Raw genomic sequence first — 14136 nt, 5'->3', positions numbered from 1 at the left:
TGACTCTCGAAGCTGAATCGCGCTGATCACAAAGTTATGTATTGTATGAAGTAGCTTCATAACATACTCACATGGGCAACCTAGACTTTTTGCGTTAGTTGTCAACTGAATCTTAGCCACCAGGGTCCTCGCGCGTCTCCGCAGGACTGTTTTAGCTGTAACATTGATGGACTCAGAAAGCCTCTCGGAGTCCATTGCTCGGAAGCCGAAGTTGCATATATAACCGTAAAAGGACTGACTATTCCCATAAACCCGATTACTCTACGTATCTGTGGTCCATCCACCGGGAAAAGCCAGCGGCAGTATCCATCCACTCAGCGATACACAACATGGGATTCTTGCATCTCGCCGTTTCTATGACCGCGCAAGGCGTGATCGCCATGGCCGCCATCTGCTTTACCTCCCGGTATTCCCTCTGGCGGGCTGCAGCTGTTCCCTTGGTTGCCTTCACGACCTATCAAGCATGGCTGGCCCTGGACTTTTTCGACAGCAATCAGCTTGTAAACCCTATGACGGCTGCTTTTGTGGTCGGGTTTGGCCTTCATCATCTCAACCTAATGTGTGTGGCTCGCATCGACGCTGAGGAGATCCAACACCAGATCCAGCGCCAGACCGCCACCAAAGGCGCAGAGACCACTGTCCCCCAGTACGACTGTCTTCGCTGGACATTCTACCTGCTCACGACCCTTCGCGGCATTGACACCCCTTATCAAGTCAAAACCGTGCCGCGCGGCAAGAATGAAGATTCAGCGTCTCGGGTCGGCTTCCTCGCCCGCACGTTGCTGATCATTGGTGCCAAGTACCTGGTGCTCGATCTCATGACTTTTTCGCCCCCGTCCAAGGATGACACGATGCGTCTTTTTGGCCCAGGGAGAGAGTATCTTTTCCTTCGGCCAAACGGTCTGCCGCCGGCCACTCTGCAAGAAGTGCTAATCCACCTGGGGGTTGCATTCCTCGGCTGGGGCCCAATTGGCAGCTGGTTCATCGACGTCCACTACCGTGTCCTCGCCGTGCTTTCTGTTGGGCTGGGGATATCCTCGCCCTATCAGTGGCCCGCCCTCTTTGGGTCCATAACCGAGACTTACACCCTGCGAGGGTTTTGGGGGTACGCATTCCCGTTTAACTTTCCTTGCACTCGTCCGTATTCGTCGCTAACTTATCGACCATTGTAGCCGCTTCTGGCATCAGGTCTTTCGCTGGCCAATGCAGAGTATTTCCTCTTACATCTGTCGAGATCTCCTGCAGTTGCCACGTCCTTCCCTAGTCGAACGGTATCTTAACATCACGTGTGTTTTTGCCATCTCTGTGTTTCTGCACCAGACGATCGACGGACGAGCAGGCATCTGGCTCCCTTATAGCGGCGCTCTACGCTGCTTCCTGATCCAACCGCTGGGCATCATGATCGAAGACGCTGTGCAGGAAGCGTTCCGGCGTTTCAGAGGCAACTCCAAATATCACAGTACCATCTGGACAAGGTTGATCGGGTATCTCTGGGTTTGGGGATTTCTCACGCTGGTGGCGCCCCTATACAATTTCCCCCTCTTTCGGTACCAGGATCCAACCAAGAACGGGGTCCCGTTTTCGGTCATCAAGTTCGTTCGCGCCCACTTGGAAGAGTAATCCCTCATGTTACTGGGCCATGGCTCTGGCAGATACCTATCGACTTTGATGTACTGAGATAGTCGTGAGTATAGGCAGTGAGTCATGGATCCACCATTCTAGAGTCGAACACAGGATCTGCTTGGCTAGAATAACCTAGATCCAGTCAAAGCAGCAGGGATCCGTGCTCAACCCTGTCCTGCCAGAACCTGCATTTGAGGGACTGGCGGAATGTATCTAGCTGGAGTAAAAGTTTGCCGTCTTACTCAATGCATGTCATATATACTGTTATGAGTAGTCTGCATAGACTTGCTGGACAATTTGTCCGATATTTAGAAGGCGCAATTCAATCCCATTGTTAGCATCAGGATATCCCCAGAAATGACTGTCGTCTAACCGGGCCGGCACCGGGAAGAGGACAAACCCCGCGTTTCCGGTGGGGCTAGACCCCTCCGCCGACATCGGGCCGTCCTTGATCCGGCGTGTTCTGCAAAGTCACATCATAGCTTCATTTATTCATTCTTTGTGCTGTCATCTCAGATCTGTTACATCACGCATCAAGTTTCATATCTCAAAATGCCATCCTTACAGCAGAGCAAACTCGCTTTCATCGGCGGTGGCAACATGGCCTCGGCCATCATCGGAGGTCTTGTGAGCCAGGACATGAACCCCGCCAACATCACCGTCTCAGAGCCATGGGATGTCAACCGCGAAAAGATTGCCAAGTTGGGCGTGCAGACGACCACCTCCAATAGTGAAGCTGCGGGAGAGGCGGATGTTGTTGTCATTGCTGTGAAACCTCAAACCACCAAGAATGTCTGTCAGGAGCTCGCCACCGCCTGGTCACAGCGCACATCACTGCCTGTGGTCGTCAGCATTGCCGCGGGTATCACTCTCAATAGCTTGAAGGAGTGGCTCAAGACGAGTGATGGTCAGACTGCCCATATCGTCCGCGTCATGCCCAACACTCCGGCCCTGGTCAAGGAAGGCGCATCGGGTCTTCTGGCTAGCGACGATGTGACGGCCGAGGAGAAGGAGCTCATCGGAGCTCTACTCCAGACCGTCAGCAAGGCCACTGAGTGGGTTGACAAGGAGGAACTGCTAGATGTTGTGACCGGTCTGTCGGGTGAGTAACTTGGGAAGTCTCCATTCAGATGACGCATAAACTAACATTGACTAGGATCTGGACCTGCATATTTTTTCGCCATGGTGGAGCACTTGGTTGCCAGTGCCACTGCCCTGGGTCTCTCCAAGGAGCAGGCCACGCGGCTGGCAGCTCAAACCTGCCTGGGCGCGGGCAAGATGCTGGTCGAGTCGGAGGAGGAACCGGCCCAGCTGCGCAAGAACGTGACTAGTCCGAACGGAACAACGCACGCCGCGCTCCAGACATTTGAGTCGCTGAACTTTAAGGATATTGTTGACAAGGCAGTACGGTCCGCCACATCTCGGGCGGCGGAGCTCGGCGAGACACTTGGGAAGCTCTAGACAGGTTTGGCAAGGCAAAATTAATTCGCATCACTAGGAGTAGGATTAAGACATGGAGTCTAAAAATGAATCCTAACGCTTTTGCGGGTCATGCCGGTTCAGGAGTGAGCAGTCAACGCAGAGGCCCATCATTTGGCACTTAGCTTGGTATAAACCAGCCACTTTCATCCAAGGACAGTTAATTCAAGAAAAACCATGTGTATCATCTTAATATGTTTGGGTCAATGCTCTCGCAAATGATAGAGACCTCGTATAGATCTGTGATGCCTTGTATTCCAGGTTGTCAGATCTAGTCTGGTTTTATATATATTCTCGGAATGTAGCCGATGTTCTGTACGCGTATTCGGCTGTTTCCGATGCCAAGATCGACCTTCATGCTTTTTAAACCGACCCCAACGCAGCTTATCTCTATGTCCAAGGACAAATTCATTATTTGAGTAAGACATAATGGCTGCAAATTCAGCTGTCGCGTGTAGACGGCGTTCTTTCACCCGATGCGCCCGCGCCTTGAGCAGTTCCGCTTGTTCCCCCACAGTCGCTGTGTTATTTCAGGCCATCGATCCGCCTGTCATCAACGGCGTGCGTAAACCTCGCAAGCCTGGAGGCAAGTGACTTCTGAATTTGACTCGCATGAGATTTCGCTACTCATATTCCCAGGTTATCAGGACTCTGGAGCGGATATCGCCTACGCCCTGCGACAAAAAGGCGTCAGGGTCCTCACTCCCAATCCATCGCCATCGGATTCCTCACACGAAGGCTGGTCCTTCCCTGACACAGAAGAGGGAATCTATTCTGCCGTTCAACAAGGCGCTACTCATCTCTGGGCAAACACCATCCTCTTTGCGTCACATCCTCTCCAGATGTCAAGCAAATTAACTCCTCTAGCGTCTGATCTCTACGTCGTTGGGCAACCGCCGGGCCTGGTCGAAAACTTTGATGACAAGTCTTTCTTGAACAACAAATTACGTGAATTGGGTGGCTTCAGCTTGCCTCGCGCGTGGATGGTTGGCCCCGATAATGTTCGCCAGATTCTTAACCAGATCGATCGTTATCCGATCGTGGGGAAGCCGGTGCGGGGCCGAGGCAGCCATGGTGTCCGAGTGTGCCAAGATGCTGCTCAGTTAGAACAACATGCCGAAATCTTACTGGCGGAATCACCGCTGATCATGCTCGAGGAGTTTCTGGCAGGTGAGGAGGCGACTATCACCGTCATGCCGCCGACGCCTTCTCGCCCGGACTACTGGTGTATGGTGCCAGTGACGCGCTTCAACCATGAGGATGGTATTGCTCCATATAATGGCGTGGTAGCGGTCACAACCAACTCCCGCGTGGTGTCGGAGGACGAAATGAAAGATCCGGCGTACAACAAGGTGATGCGGCAGTGCGAAGGGGTCGCCAGGCTGATTGGTGCCACTGCGCCGATTCGGGTAGATGTGCGACGGTTCCGAGTGGGATCGGAATTCGCTTTGTTCGACATAAATATGAAGCCAGTGAGTCTTTGCTTTCCACCTTCCTGTGAGAATACTGAATGATTCCGTAGAATATGACCGGTCCAGGGCGGCCAGGGCGGGTGGATCAGGCCAGCTTGACTGCCATGGCAGCAGCAGCTATAGGCTGGGACTATGGCACGCTGTTGCAGCATATCCTGGAGGGCGGCCAACCCTTGGGTCAATTCCGTAACTATAGCAGTCCATTCTAGTATCTCAGTTTTGGTTATACTGTAACGAAGATTACCACTTATAGCCAAATTTCCTTCTCTGTCAGCCATACCCTATATCCAGACACTACTACATAATCCGACACGGTGATACATTAAGATCCTTGAAATCAAGCTGACTAGGTCTCCAAAGGTAGTAAATTTCATTTCTTCGCAAGCCCATTAAGACCTTCAATTGGCAAGAAATTCCACATATACTCGTCCTCCGGAGCCACTTCAAAGTCAAACCGGATGAGATCCTCCTTGTAGGGAAACATGTATGTGCTGGTTACCCTATCTCTTTGTCAGCCTCGCCTGAGCACTGTCGACTACCGTTACTGGATATGCACCTACCAATGATGCTCTTTGCTGGCCTGGTATGCTTTCAAAGCTTCCCGATCCTCGTGGAAGCTTAGCAGGGCAATCTCAAACCCTTTGCTTCGCTCGATCGGATCAGTGATTGACGGCCCGCCAACGACCAGCCGGTGACCCTTGACACAGTCTAGGTCCTTGAGTTTCTTGAGTTCGCGGACAAAGGTGTCTTTATGCTCCTGCGTCACTTCTGGACGGAACTTGAACAGCACTGGATTATATGAGTACGACGTGTTGATTGATCCACAGGAAATTACTAACCTATATGTACGATCGTCATTGTAGCGAGTGTTTGTATGACCCTCGGTTGGGCTAATCCGGACGGAAATGTTGGTTGCGGGAAGAAATGAGAAAAATGGCTACGGTGACTCACTAGATCCATAGTTTATTCTCATCTCGGCCACTTTCCGCATCAACCTTGGTCGGATGGTCCCAATGTACGCCGTACCGCCGTTCCGGATGTAAATATCGGACTCATCCACCCGACTTTGTTTTCCACTAAATTTTCTGTTTTCTTGCCCATGCCCGCAGTTATGATGCTCTCAACTCATACATTTATTTGAGACGATTTAAATAGGAATCGAGACGTCAGAATAGGGACCCTAAGTTACCAGTACAGCACATTGACATGACTACTGCATGGAACTACTGTAGGATGATGTGGGTGGGATATGGATTCGCAGATTAGGTCACCCAGTCTATGAGAAATCTCACTTGCCAATTTCMTATCCGTGTCGTATGCAACTCGCTCCCTAAGTCATGAACCAGGTCAGCTTGGAGGATGTCTTTATGATGGAAGGGCTCGTACCCCTACACTGTTTATATTGGGCTGAAGGCTTGTATCCTGCCCTTACAACGGAAGGATGCGAATTCAGCATGACACTCATTGTTGGTACCACTACATGCAACTAGAGTCATTTGATCGCATTCCATAGTTAATATTATGAGCTCAGTAGAATATGTGGCAATCTCAGATTCTTTGATTGAATTCATTTGCAGCCTTACTCTGCGCTCAGATAGTGGGCGTCTGGATGTTAAGAGGCGACATCCCACGGCATTTGGACACTATTCCTCCACAATGTCCACTTTGTCCTTGTCTGTCCGTTATTGGTAGGATGCACAGAGTTTAGAGTTGGAGAAACTCACAGAATGCAATGTAGTCTTTGATGTTCTTCGCTGCGTCGTACGGCTCCTTGTAGTACCAGGCCGCATTTTCAATGGTTTTACCTGCACAGGATTAGAGCGTTGCAAGGGAAACCTGGAATCTGGAATAATAGCTTACCATCTACAGCCACGTTCCAGTACGAAGCATAGCCCTTCCATGAGCAAAAAGTGGACAAATCCGAGTGCTGGAGGAGGCTCTGATCTTTGATCGCCGACGGTGGGAACTGTGCATCGTAAGCGTGGACCGAGGCAAAATCCTACAACAGTAGATGACAACCAAGGGCAATATACATAGATGTTTCCTTCGACTGTTTCCCAGATCTCTGTCTCGGCGACAACATGGTCGCCGACCTTGGCGAGGGCCCGAGGCATGTTTCTAGGCTGATTGGAATAAGCTGCGTAATAGAATAATGCGTGTACTTCTAGTACAGTAGCCATAAGAGGGAGAATCCTATATGTATATATATATAGAGGCCGGTATGGCTTTACCTCTTGCGCTCTACGGAGAGTTATTCCAGTTCAGTTAGATCCCTGCATATCTGACCCTGCGGGGAAAGAGAGATTGGCAATCGGCATGACCGCGCACGCCACTTGCGGGCTTGATGACACCAGCTAGTGTTAATGGGTTGTCTTCTGTTTTCTAATCCCCCGATATAGCCGCATGTACCGATGCTATTTCTCGATAGGGCAGGCTGTGAACTATCTCAGATGTCTCTGCTTCTAAACCTCCGATGGAGGAGCGCCGATCCCACGCCGTCCCGGATGGAAGTGGCATCAGAACCAAGGCACCGGCGTGTAAGGTCTTAATGATGGGAGCAACTGGAGATGGAAAGGGGGATTAGAAAAAGCAAAATGTATGGATAAGATTTTCCCGCGAGATGCGTTACAGCAGTCATGGCTCAGCTTGTAGAGACTTGACCCCATTTCCACAGAGCACGTCCTCCGTAGGACTGCCACCAAAAAGCACATTTTTGATGACGTGCTGAAAGTACGAGTTAGAGATGTTAGTGTCAGTTTGGGCCGCGGGGTATTTAAGTGATGGTCGCCTGTGGGAAAGGGGGGATGGTGTGTTACCACATACCATCAAGGCTCTTGCACATTGACCCGCTGTATTTGCCGAAGACAACAAGCAGCTTCAGACCACTCGCAAGAGAAGCCATGGAGGAGACCATCAGCACCCAGCAAGTAAGCGCGGCGAAGCCGGTCGATGGTCATAAAGATGAGGGAGACAGCTCTGGTTTCTACGACAACGTTTTCGATACGTCCGCGATTGATCCGGCCCTGACCCGGAAGATGGCTATTGTCAATGGAACCATTGACAAGATCGGAATGACGCCCTTTCAATGGAAACTGTTTTTCCTCAATGGGTTTGGATACGCCGTGGACTCGGTGAGTCGTGACAATATTCCAGATTCCAGAGACACCGAACCACGTTTGGTATTAACGCGAACTGCTTGGCCCAGCTCTTGATCGTCTGCCAGTCCATCGCGCAGCCCGCAGTAGTAAACGAATATGGGAATCCCAGCAAACATGTCGCTGGAATCTCTCTTGGATCTCAGATCGGATTGCTGCTTGGCGCAGCCTTTTGGGGGTTATCGGCCGACATTATTGGACGTCGATTTGCCTTCAACGCCTCTCTGTTTCTCGCTGCCATTTTCGTGGTGATCGCAGGAGGCATGCCAGGATACATCCCCTTTGCAACATTGTGAGTGCAACCCTATTGTCGGCATCTCATCTCTATCAGGCTCTGACCAGCTATCCTTGCTAGAGTTGCCCTATACTCCACAGCTGTGGGGGGGAATTACATTCTCGACTCTACTAGCCTGCTTGAATTTCTCCCCAGTGAGAATTCCTGGCTAGTTACATTCATGTCCATCTGGTGGGCTGTGGGCTACACCATCGCAGGGCTCCTGGCCTGGGCTTTCATGAGCAATTACAGTTGCCCGTCTAATACAACACCCGCTACGTGCTCTCAAAGTGAGAATATGGGCTGGCGGTATCTGCACTTTACCTGTGGAGGGCTGGTTCTGATCTTGAGCATCCTCCGTCTTTGTATAGTCCGGATGGTGCAAACTCCCAAGTGGCTGATCGCCCAGAACCGCGATGAGGAGGTGGTCCAGTTCCTGGCTGCCCTCGCCGAGAAGTATAATCGGCCATTCGACCTCACGCTGGAGGATCTGCGTAAGGAGGGTCATGTCATCCATACAGAAAAATCCGCCTGGTCCTCTCTTCGCATCTCACAGCATTTTCTCGGTCTTTTTCGCACCCGCCAGCTAGCTTGGTCGTATACGGTAATCATCCTGAATTGGCTCGTCATTGGCATGGTCAGTCCTCTCTACCATGTGTTTCTGCCTTACTATCTTCAGTCCCAGGGTCGGAAGGTTGGCGGCGGTTCCACCTATATTACGTGGAGAAACTACGCTATCAATCAAGTTTCGGGGCTGGCGGGACCCATCTTTGCTGCCATTCTAGTGGAAAGCAAGTTTCTCGGACGTAGGGGCACTATGGCACTGGGCGCCCTACTGACCATGGTGCTGCAGTTCGGATACACCCAGATCCGAACTCCTGCGCAGAATGTGGGCGTCTCCGCTGCAATCTCAGCGGCCTCGTACGTTTCCTCTCCGAACACTTCCAAAGTACCTTGTGCTGACAGGTTCCGGGTGTAGAAACATGTACTACGGCACGATCTACGCCTACACGCCTGAAATCCTCCCTTCCGCTCATCGAGCCACAGGGTACGCCCTCTGCCTCGTCTTGAACCGAGTGGGAGGCATTATGGGCGTGCTCGTGGGCAGCTATGCCAACGTTGAAACGACCGCTCCGCTCTTTATCTGTGCTGCACTGTATGCGTTGCTGATTGTCTTGAGTCTCCTGCTCCCATTCGAGAGTCGTGGAAAGAGGATCCAGTAGGGAGCGAATCAAGCTCCAGGGTCTGCTCCTGAGGATAGGACACGTTGTGCATCGCGCAAGATACGGCCAAATGGGGAATGACGTGCCGCCGAATGTAGAAAGGCATTGGTCCGGAGTTCGTATTGACCGATAACTGCTGCCAAGTTCAGCCAGTGTAACCCTGAGCTCGGAGGAATACGTTCTTATACACATTTCCATATATCCACGCGATAGGTCTAGACTCTCGAGATGGTGATCTCCTTGCAAGACTTCTCCGGTCGCTAGGCGAAGCCACAAGGCAGATCGCCATATCACTAGCACGTCTCGAACTGAAAAGTGCCCGGTGGTCGGCGGTTTATCAAGCACTTGATTGGAAGCTTCCAATTTACCTTCGTCTCTCTTAGTCCTTTCTCATAGTCAATATAAAGTTTCTGGTGGGGCGCCATGTCTCAGTGATGTGGGATACATAGGCATCCTGTGAGATAAAGCTATGATGCTTTAACGTGGGAGATCACCGACTTCTCCAACTCCGTCGTACATTGGACCCCGCGTGTTGCTAAATAAATATAGCACCTGTGGCACAGCGCCAAGATGCGTATTATCATTTCCTGAGCTCAGTGACCATTAGCCTAAATTAATAAAGGAAGTATCCCCGGCGTTTAAGTCACTAAGACCCGGTCTTATCTCGGGTATCCAGACGGGGGAGTGAGACGGCTGATCCGAAAACGCACGATAAGCGTCTCGTACCTCTTCACCTACTCGGTTGGCTAGTGAGGACAAGCGAGCAACTTTGCTCCTGGCCAACACGTGGTAAGATTGGTGCGCGACCCCTGTCTTCGTGCGTCTGTAACCATGTGCAATACGAGGGCCTCGGGCCCCCGTATTGGAGCATTTCACGTCTTGCAATTTATACTCGTATTGACTAGTTATCGTCCGGAAATGGCGTGAGAGCAGTCGTCATTATTAGATTTCTGACTGTATCCCTGTGCAATCATCGCTGCCCGGAGTTGTGACGGTGGCGCTTGGTGAAGATTTTGAGGAGACTTTACCTTCTTGTTATCCTAATCGAAGACGACAGCAATCTGTCCCTATAAAGGAGGGGCTGCAATGCTCCATACATTATCACCTTGAATACGTCTGGACCTCGACCCTCGTATCAAGGGCCCTTGCTCCGCAATTAAGCATCGGGGATCGCCCCACGGGAACAAGCGTTAACAACAGCTTCCAAACTCTGTTGGAGGACCTTCAATCCCGTCCGCCTCTTTTGCACCAATGGGAACTGGGAGTGGCTTGCTTGGGCGATCACGACAGTTTCCGCACCGTATTGCAGAGACAAAACTCACGGTCTAAGTGGTGTGCATAAAAGCATGGGCAACTGGATCCAGAAGAGGTTTCCATACGAGCTTTCATCCTTTTTTAAGACGCTCCGCATTCTCTTGCTCGAATAAATGCCTAGCATGGGGACACAGAAACGGGCCCTGCGGGCCTCGTGCGATAAGTGCCACCAAGCAAAGGTAAAATGCGTCCCCACCGCCGTAGGGTGTCAGCGCTGCCTGGACTTAAATAGTCCGTGTGTCCACAGCCCCCCAGGACGATCGGGTCGAGCCCCTGTAGCGAGCAGAGAGTCGGGGGTACGTGCTGCACGCATCCTGACCCCTCCCCAAAGCAACCGTTCACGAGCCCCCAGCGAACACAACGCGTCCACAACGAGTGCCAATACCAGGGGCTCCGACGATGACAACGATCGGAATTCCCAGGTTCCGTCGTCAGCGGTGGACTTTTCTAACGACTCCGTGCTGATCATGGATGACGAAGCTGGCCAGATGGAGCCCATGGATGCGATGCTGTCAGGCTGGTTTTCCATGCCAGGAGCCGCCATCAGTCCCCTGTACAGCGGGGATCAGACCGCTGCACTTCCCGAATTCGCCACACGCCTTCCATCAGCGTTTGAAATGACCAGCCCGAATCCCACGGCCATTTCTGATTTTGCGACGGGCGAGCCTGTGACACAATCTACAGTGACAGCGCACCCCCTGGTATCCTCCCATCCCAAAGACCTCGTCAGTACCAAGGGCCACGGTTCGACGTGTGCTTGTTTCCAAAGCATCGTTCGGGCACTTGAAAAGATCCAACAGGCCAACATGCGCCTGTTCAGTCTGGATGTTGCCCTGAGCCAGAATAAGGAGGCACTGATCCATATCTGCAATGCCCTGGGATGCATCTCCCCTCATGACAGTACCACTCGCCTCCTGATATTGGTTCTTCTCCGCAAGACTCTCCTTCTATACCACCATCTTTATCAATCGAGATTGTGCGATCGAAGAGACATGAACCGTAAAGGCCCCAGTCCCATTACCTCGCCGCCCCCGTGGCCGTCCTTTGACACGAACAAAACGTCAGCGAATCAGCAGCATAACCCCCTCTTTCCCTCCGAACACAACCAAGTTCCGTCTGGCCCAGGAGCGACAACGGCCAGGCTTACCTTGGGCTCATATCAGTTGGACCATGCGGATGAGAGCTCTCTGGCGAAGCAGATTCTGCTGCTGGATGTAAATAAAGTCCCGCGGCTACTTGAGCGGCTGGACCGGCGAGCCTGCGGACTCGATGAGGCGGATGGACTGGACTTGTATAACATGATGCGAAGTGCACTGATAGCCGAGTTCCGATCTATTATGATAGAGGTGGAAACATAGAGTCGAAGGTCAATACTGGCTGGCGTTTGATTGAGATGGAGGCTTTGAGCAGTAGCCCGCAATTCGTACCATTCAGTAACGCTCCCATAGATATTCAATGACACACGCATGAACTACGAGTTCTTTGGTTTGCTTTCCTCCTTTTCTTTTCTAAAACTCGTACTTCTCTCCTGGGTTTGGTTAATTCGGTTGGCTTCTCTACGTTGGAATTAATACGATGAATAGTGGAGTATGATGAGTATCTATTGATGAACTCCGCGATGAAAATGACCTTATACGTCCCACTTAGATGCCTTCTCATCGCCAGGACAAAACTAACTCGATAATCTTAGGGTCTTTGCTGACATATCAAAGCAGCCGTTTTATTTTAGACCTTTCCAAGTTTTGCACCTTTCTTGATCACCCTGGTAGCACTCATGAGACCACCACACACCAAAAGGGCGGTTCCGGTAAACACAAGTGTACCAGTATAATCAAGGCCCCCCTCCATTCCCGGGTTATCATGGTTGCTCTGGCGGGACAATATGGCACCCGCAATGGGAGATCCGATCAACACTCCCAGTGAACCGATGGTCAACGCCATACCCACTCGAACACCGATTTGGTTCAGACTTGGACTTAAGGCGACGAGAACCGCTGGTGGCAATGCCATTAAACCACCTGAGAAAAATGAATACATGATGGATGTAGCGATCAGATTGCCGAGGTGGTGGACCGAAATCCAGCAGAGAACGACGATGCCGGAGATATATGCGCAAGGAACAATGACATTCAGGTTGCCAACCCTGGTTTTACGCTCCGGTTAGTTGCTACTCCCGCGATGTGCGAAACGCTTGTGGAACTTACTTGTCTGCAAGGGCATTAGGGAGCAGTCGGCCAACCATTCCTGCTGCGTTCATGATACTCAGGATGTAGAACGACAACTCCGAGTCCACCCCAATGTTGGCGGCGTAGCTTTCTGCGTAAAAGAATGGAATAAAAAAGGCCATGAAGCCCAAAGCTAATCCCACGACAAAAGTGGTATATGCAGGGTCCCGAAAAGCCGCAAGATCCACCACCGGGCCGGACTTTCGTGGAGGGAGTCGAGGTCTGAGGAGGGAGATTCCAAGTAGCAGAGTAGCTAACATAATGAAGGCCATAGCTCGCACAGCCCAGGGGAAGCCCACGGTGACAATCAGTCGACGAATGACTATTGGAAAGATAATGCCACCTAGCACACTACTTGTTAGCGACGCAGGCGCCTGTGGGGTTGATGGAGAATACAAGCTTACCCACGCTGCTACCGCTGGCTGCGATCCCCGTTGCCAGTCCTCGTCGAGTCGAAAAGTAGGTGCCAACCAGAGAGATACCTGGAGTGAAAAGGCATCCCGATCCTAGGCCTAGACACAATCCCTGGGCCAGAAAAATCTGATAATACTTGGTTGCGAGCGAAGTCATCATCATTCCAAAGACCGAAAGGAAGATTCCCAGTCCTGCGACGGGATAGAAGTATCCTGCATCGAACGCCCGTCCACAGAACACTCCCACAAAAAGCAGCAAAAAACCTTGAATCGAGCCAATCCAGGAGATCGATGACGGGCTGGAGGTCGGGAGAAGCGTGCTTGCATAGTACGTTTGGAAGATGCCGAAGGAATTTGCCATTCCCCTAGTACAGTGCGCATTGGTTAGCTGGCATTTTGTGAACAAACAAACGCGCCAGGAACCTTACCAAGTGTTTAGAACAAACAGGAATCCTCCCAGCACCTGCAGCCAGGCTCTGAGTCCCCCATTTGGAGGGGGAGGCGGCGCTGGAGGACCTGAGGGAACAGGCACTGAACCTGGCGTCTCCTTCTCGACGTCTACATCGGAGGAAAGGTTGCTACTTTGCACCGTTTCGTTGACCTTGGGTGATGACAACTCCTGCTCTTCCGTTGTGGAGGAACTCATCTTTGTGACTGAGCGGACAACACAATTAATTACTCCGAATCCGTTCTCACGAGAGCCACTAGTATGATCTTTGAGAGATGTTCGAAAGCCTGTTATATTTAAAGAACAGCTCCTCAATGTCAATTGTAATTTCGGCTAGTCTACGGCGTCTGCGCTCCAATGTCTTGCGGCCAGGGACTTGAGGATCTGCATGCTAGAATCCACTCGCGACGGAAGATCAACTCCATATAGGGGTTTCACTGGACAATTGCGCTTATTACCCATTATGACTGGCTCTAACTGGCAATAACCAAGAACAGGATCATTCTTCTC

The 14136-nt window shown here is 51.4% G+C and overlaps 8 protein-coding genes across 8 annotated transcripts; 5 read left to right on the top strand and 3 right to left on the bottom strand.

Moving 5' to 3' along the window:
* Positions 1–329: 329 nt before the first annotated feature.
* Asppvi_005324 (uncharacterized protein) lies at positions 330–1620 on the top strand (the record flags this gene model as incomplete). Its single annotated transcript, XM_043301247.1, has 2 exons — positions 330–1105; positions 1173–1620. 2 exons carry the CDS (start codon positions 330–332, stop codon positions 1618–1620), a joined length of 1224 nt encoding a protein of 407 aa, XP_043157182.1.
* A 555-nt stretch (positions 1621–2175) lies between these two features.
* Positions 2176–3084, top strand: Asppvi_005323 (pyrroline-5-carboxylate reductase family protein; the record flags this gene model as incomplete). Its single annotated transcript, XM_043301246.1, has 2 exons — positions 2176–2725; positions 2780–3084. 2 exons carry the CDS (start codon positions 2176–2178, stop codon positions 3082–3084), a joined length of 855 nt encoding a protein of 284 aa, XP_043157181.1.
* Positions 3085–3531: 447 nt separating this feature from the next.
* Positions 3532–4783, top strand: Asppvi_005322 (uncharacterized protein; the record flags this gene model as incomplete). Its single annotated transcript, XM_043301245.1, has 3 exons — positions 3532–3667; positions 3742–4574; positions 4625–4783. 3 exons carry the CDS (start codon positions 3532–3534, stop codon positions 4781–4783), a joined length of 1128 nt encoding a protein of 375 aa, XP_043157180.1.
* Positions 4784–4944: 161 nt separating this feature from the next.
* On the bottom strand, positions 4945–5432 carry Asppvi_005321 (Dabb family protein; the record flags this gene model as incomplete). Its single annotated transcript, XM_043301244.1, has 3 exons — positions 4945–5074; positions 5135–5363; positions 5414–5432. 3 exons carry the CDS (start codon positions 5430–5432, stop codon positions 4945–4947), a joined length of 378 nt encoding a protein of 125 aa, XP_043157179.1.
* Positions 5433–6217: 785 nt separating this feature from the next.
* On the bottom strand, positions 6218–6688 carry Asppvi_005320 (DUF427 domain-containing protein; the record flags this gene model as incomplete). The annotated part of the gene is made up of 4 exons (XM_043301243.1): positions 6218–6249; positions 6299–6379; positions 6435–6540; positions 6608–6688. 4 exons carry the CDS (start codon positions 6686–6688, stop codon positions 6218–6220), a joined length of 300 nt encoding a protein of 99 aa, XP_043157178.1.
* Positions 6689–7474: 786 nt separating this feature from the next.
* Positions 7475–9226, top strand: Asppvi_005319 (uncharacterized protein; the record flags this gene model as incomplete). The annotated part of the gene is made up of 4 exons (XM_043301242.1): positions 7475–7705; positions 7780–8021; positions 8085–8924; positions 8983–9226. 4 exons carry the CDS (start codon positions 7475–7477, stop codon positions 9224–9226), a joined length of 1557 nt encoding a protein of 518 aa, XP_043157177.1.
* A 1427-nt stretch (positions 9227–10653) lies between these two features.
* On the top strand, positions 10654–11898 carry Asppvi_005318 (Zn(II)2Cys6 transcription factor domain-containing protein; the record flags this gene model as incomplete). The annotated part of the gene is made up of 1 exon (XM_043301241.1): positions 10654–11898. The coding sequence occupies one exon, from the start codon at positions 10654–10656 to the stop codon at positions 11896–11898; it is 1245 nt and encodes a 414-aa protein (XP_043157176.1).
* Positions 11899–12265: 367 nt separating this feature from the next.
* On the bottom strand, positions 12266–13824 carry Asppvi_005317 (MCT family MFS transporter; the record flags this gene model as incomplete). Its single annotated transcript, XM_043301240.1, has 4 exons — positions 12266–12683; positions 12745–13108; positions 13170–13543; positions 13607–13824. 4 exons carry the CDS (start codon positions 13822–13824, stop codon positions 12266–12268), a joined length of 1374 nt encoding a protein of 457 aa, XP_043157175.1.
* Positions 13825–14136: the final 312 nt, after the last annotated feature.

This window comes from Aspergillus pseudoviridinutans, assembly GCF_018340605.1.
Source record: "Aspergillus pseudoviridinutans IFM 55266 DNA, scaffold_3, whole genome shotgun sequence".
In the NCBI taxonomy this organism is placed as follows: Eukaryota; Fungi; Ascomycota; class Eurotiomycetes; order Eurotiales; family Aspergillaceae; genus Aspergillus; species Aspergillus pseudoviridinutans.
This window is presented reverse-complemented; position numbering and strand designations above follow the sequence as displayed.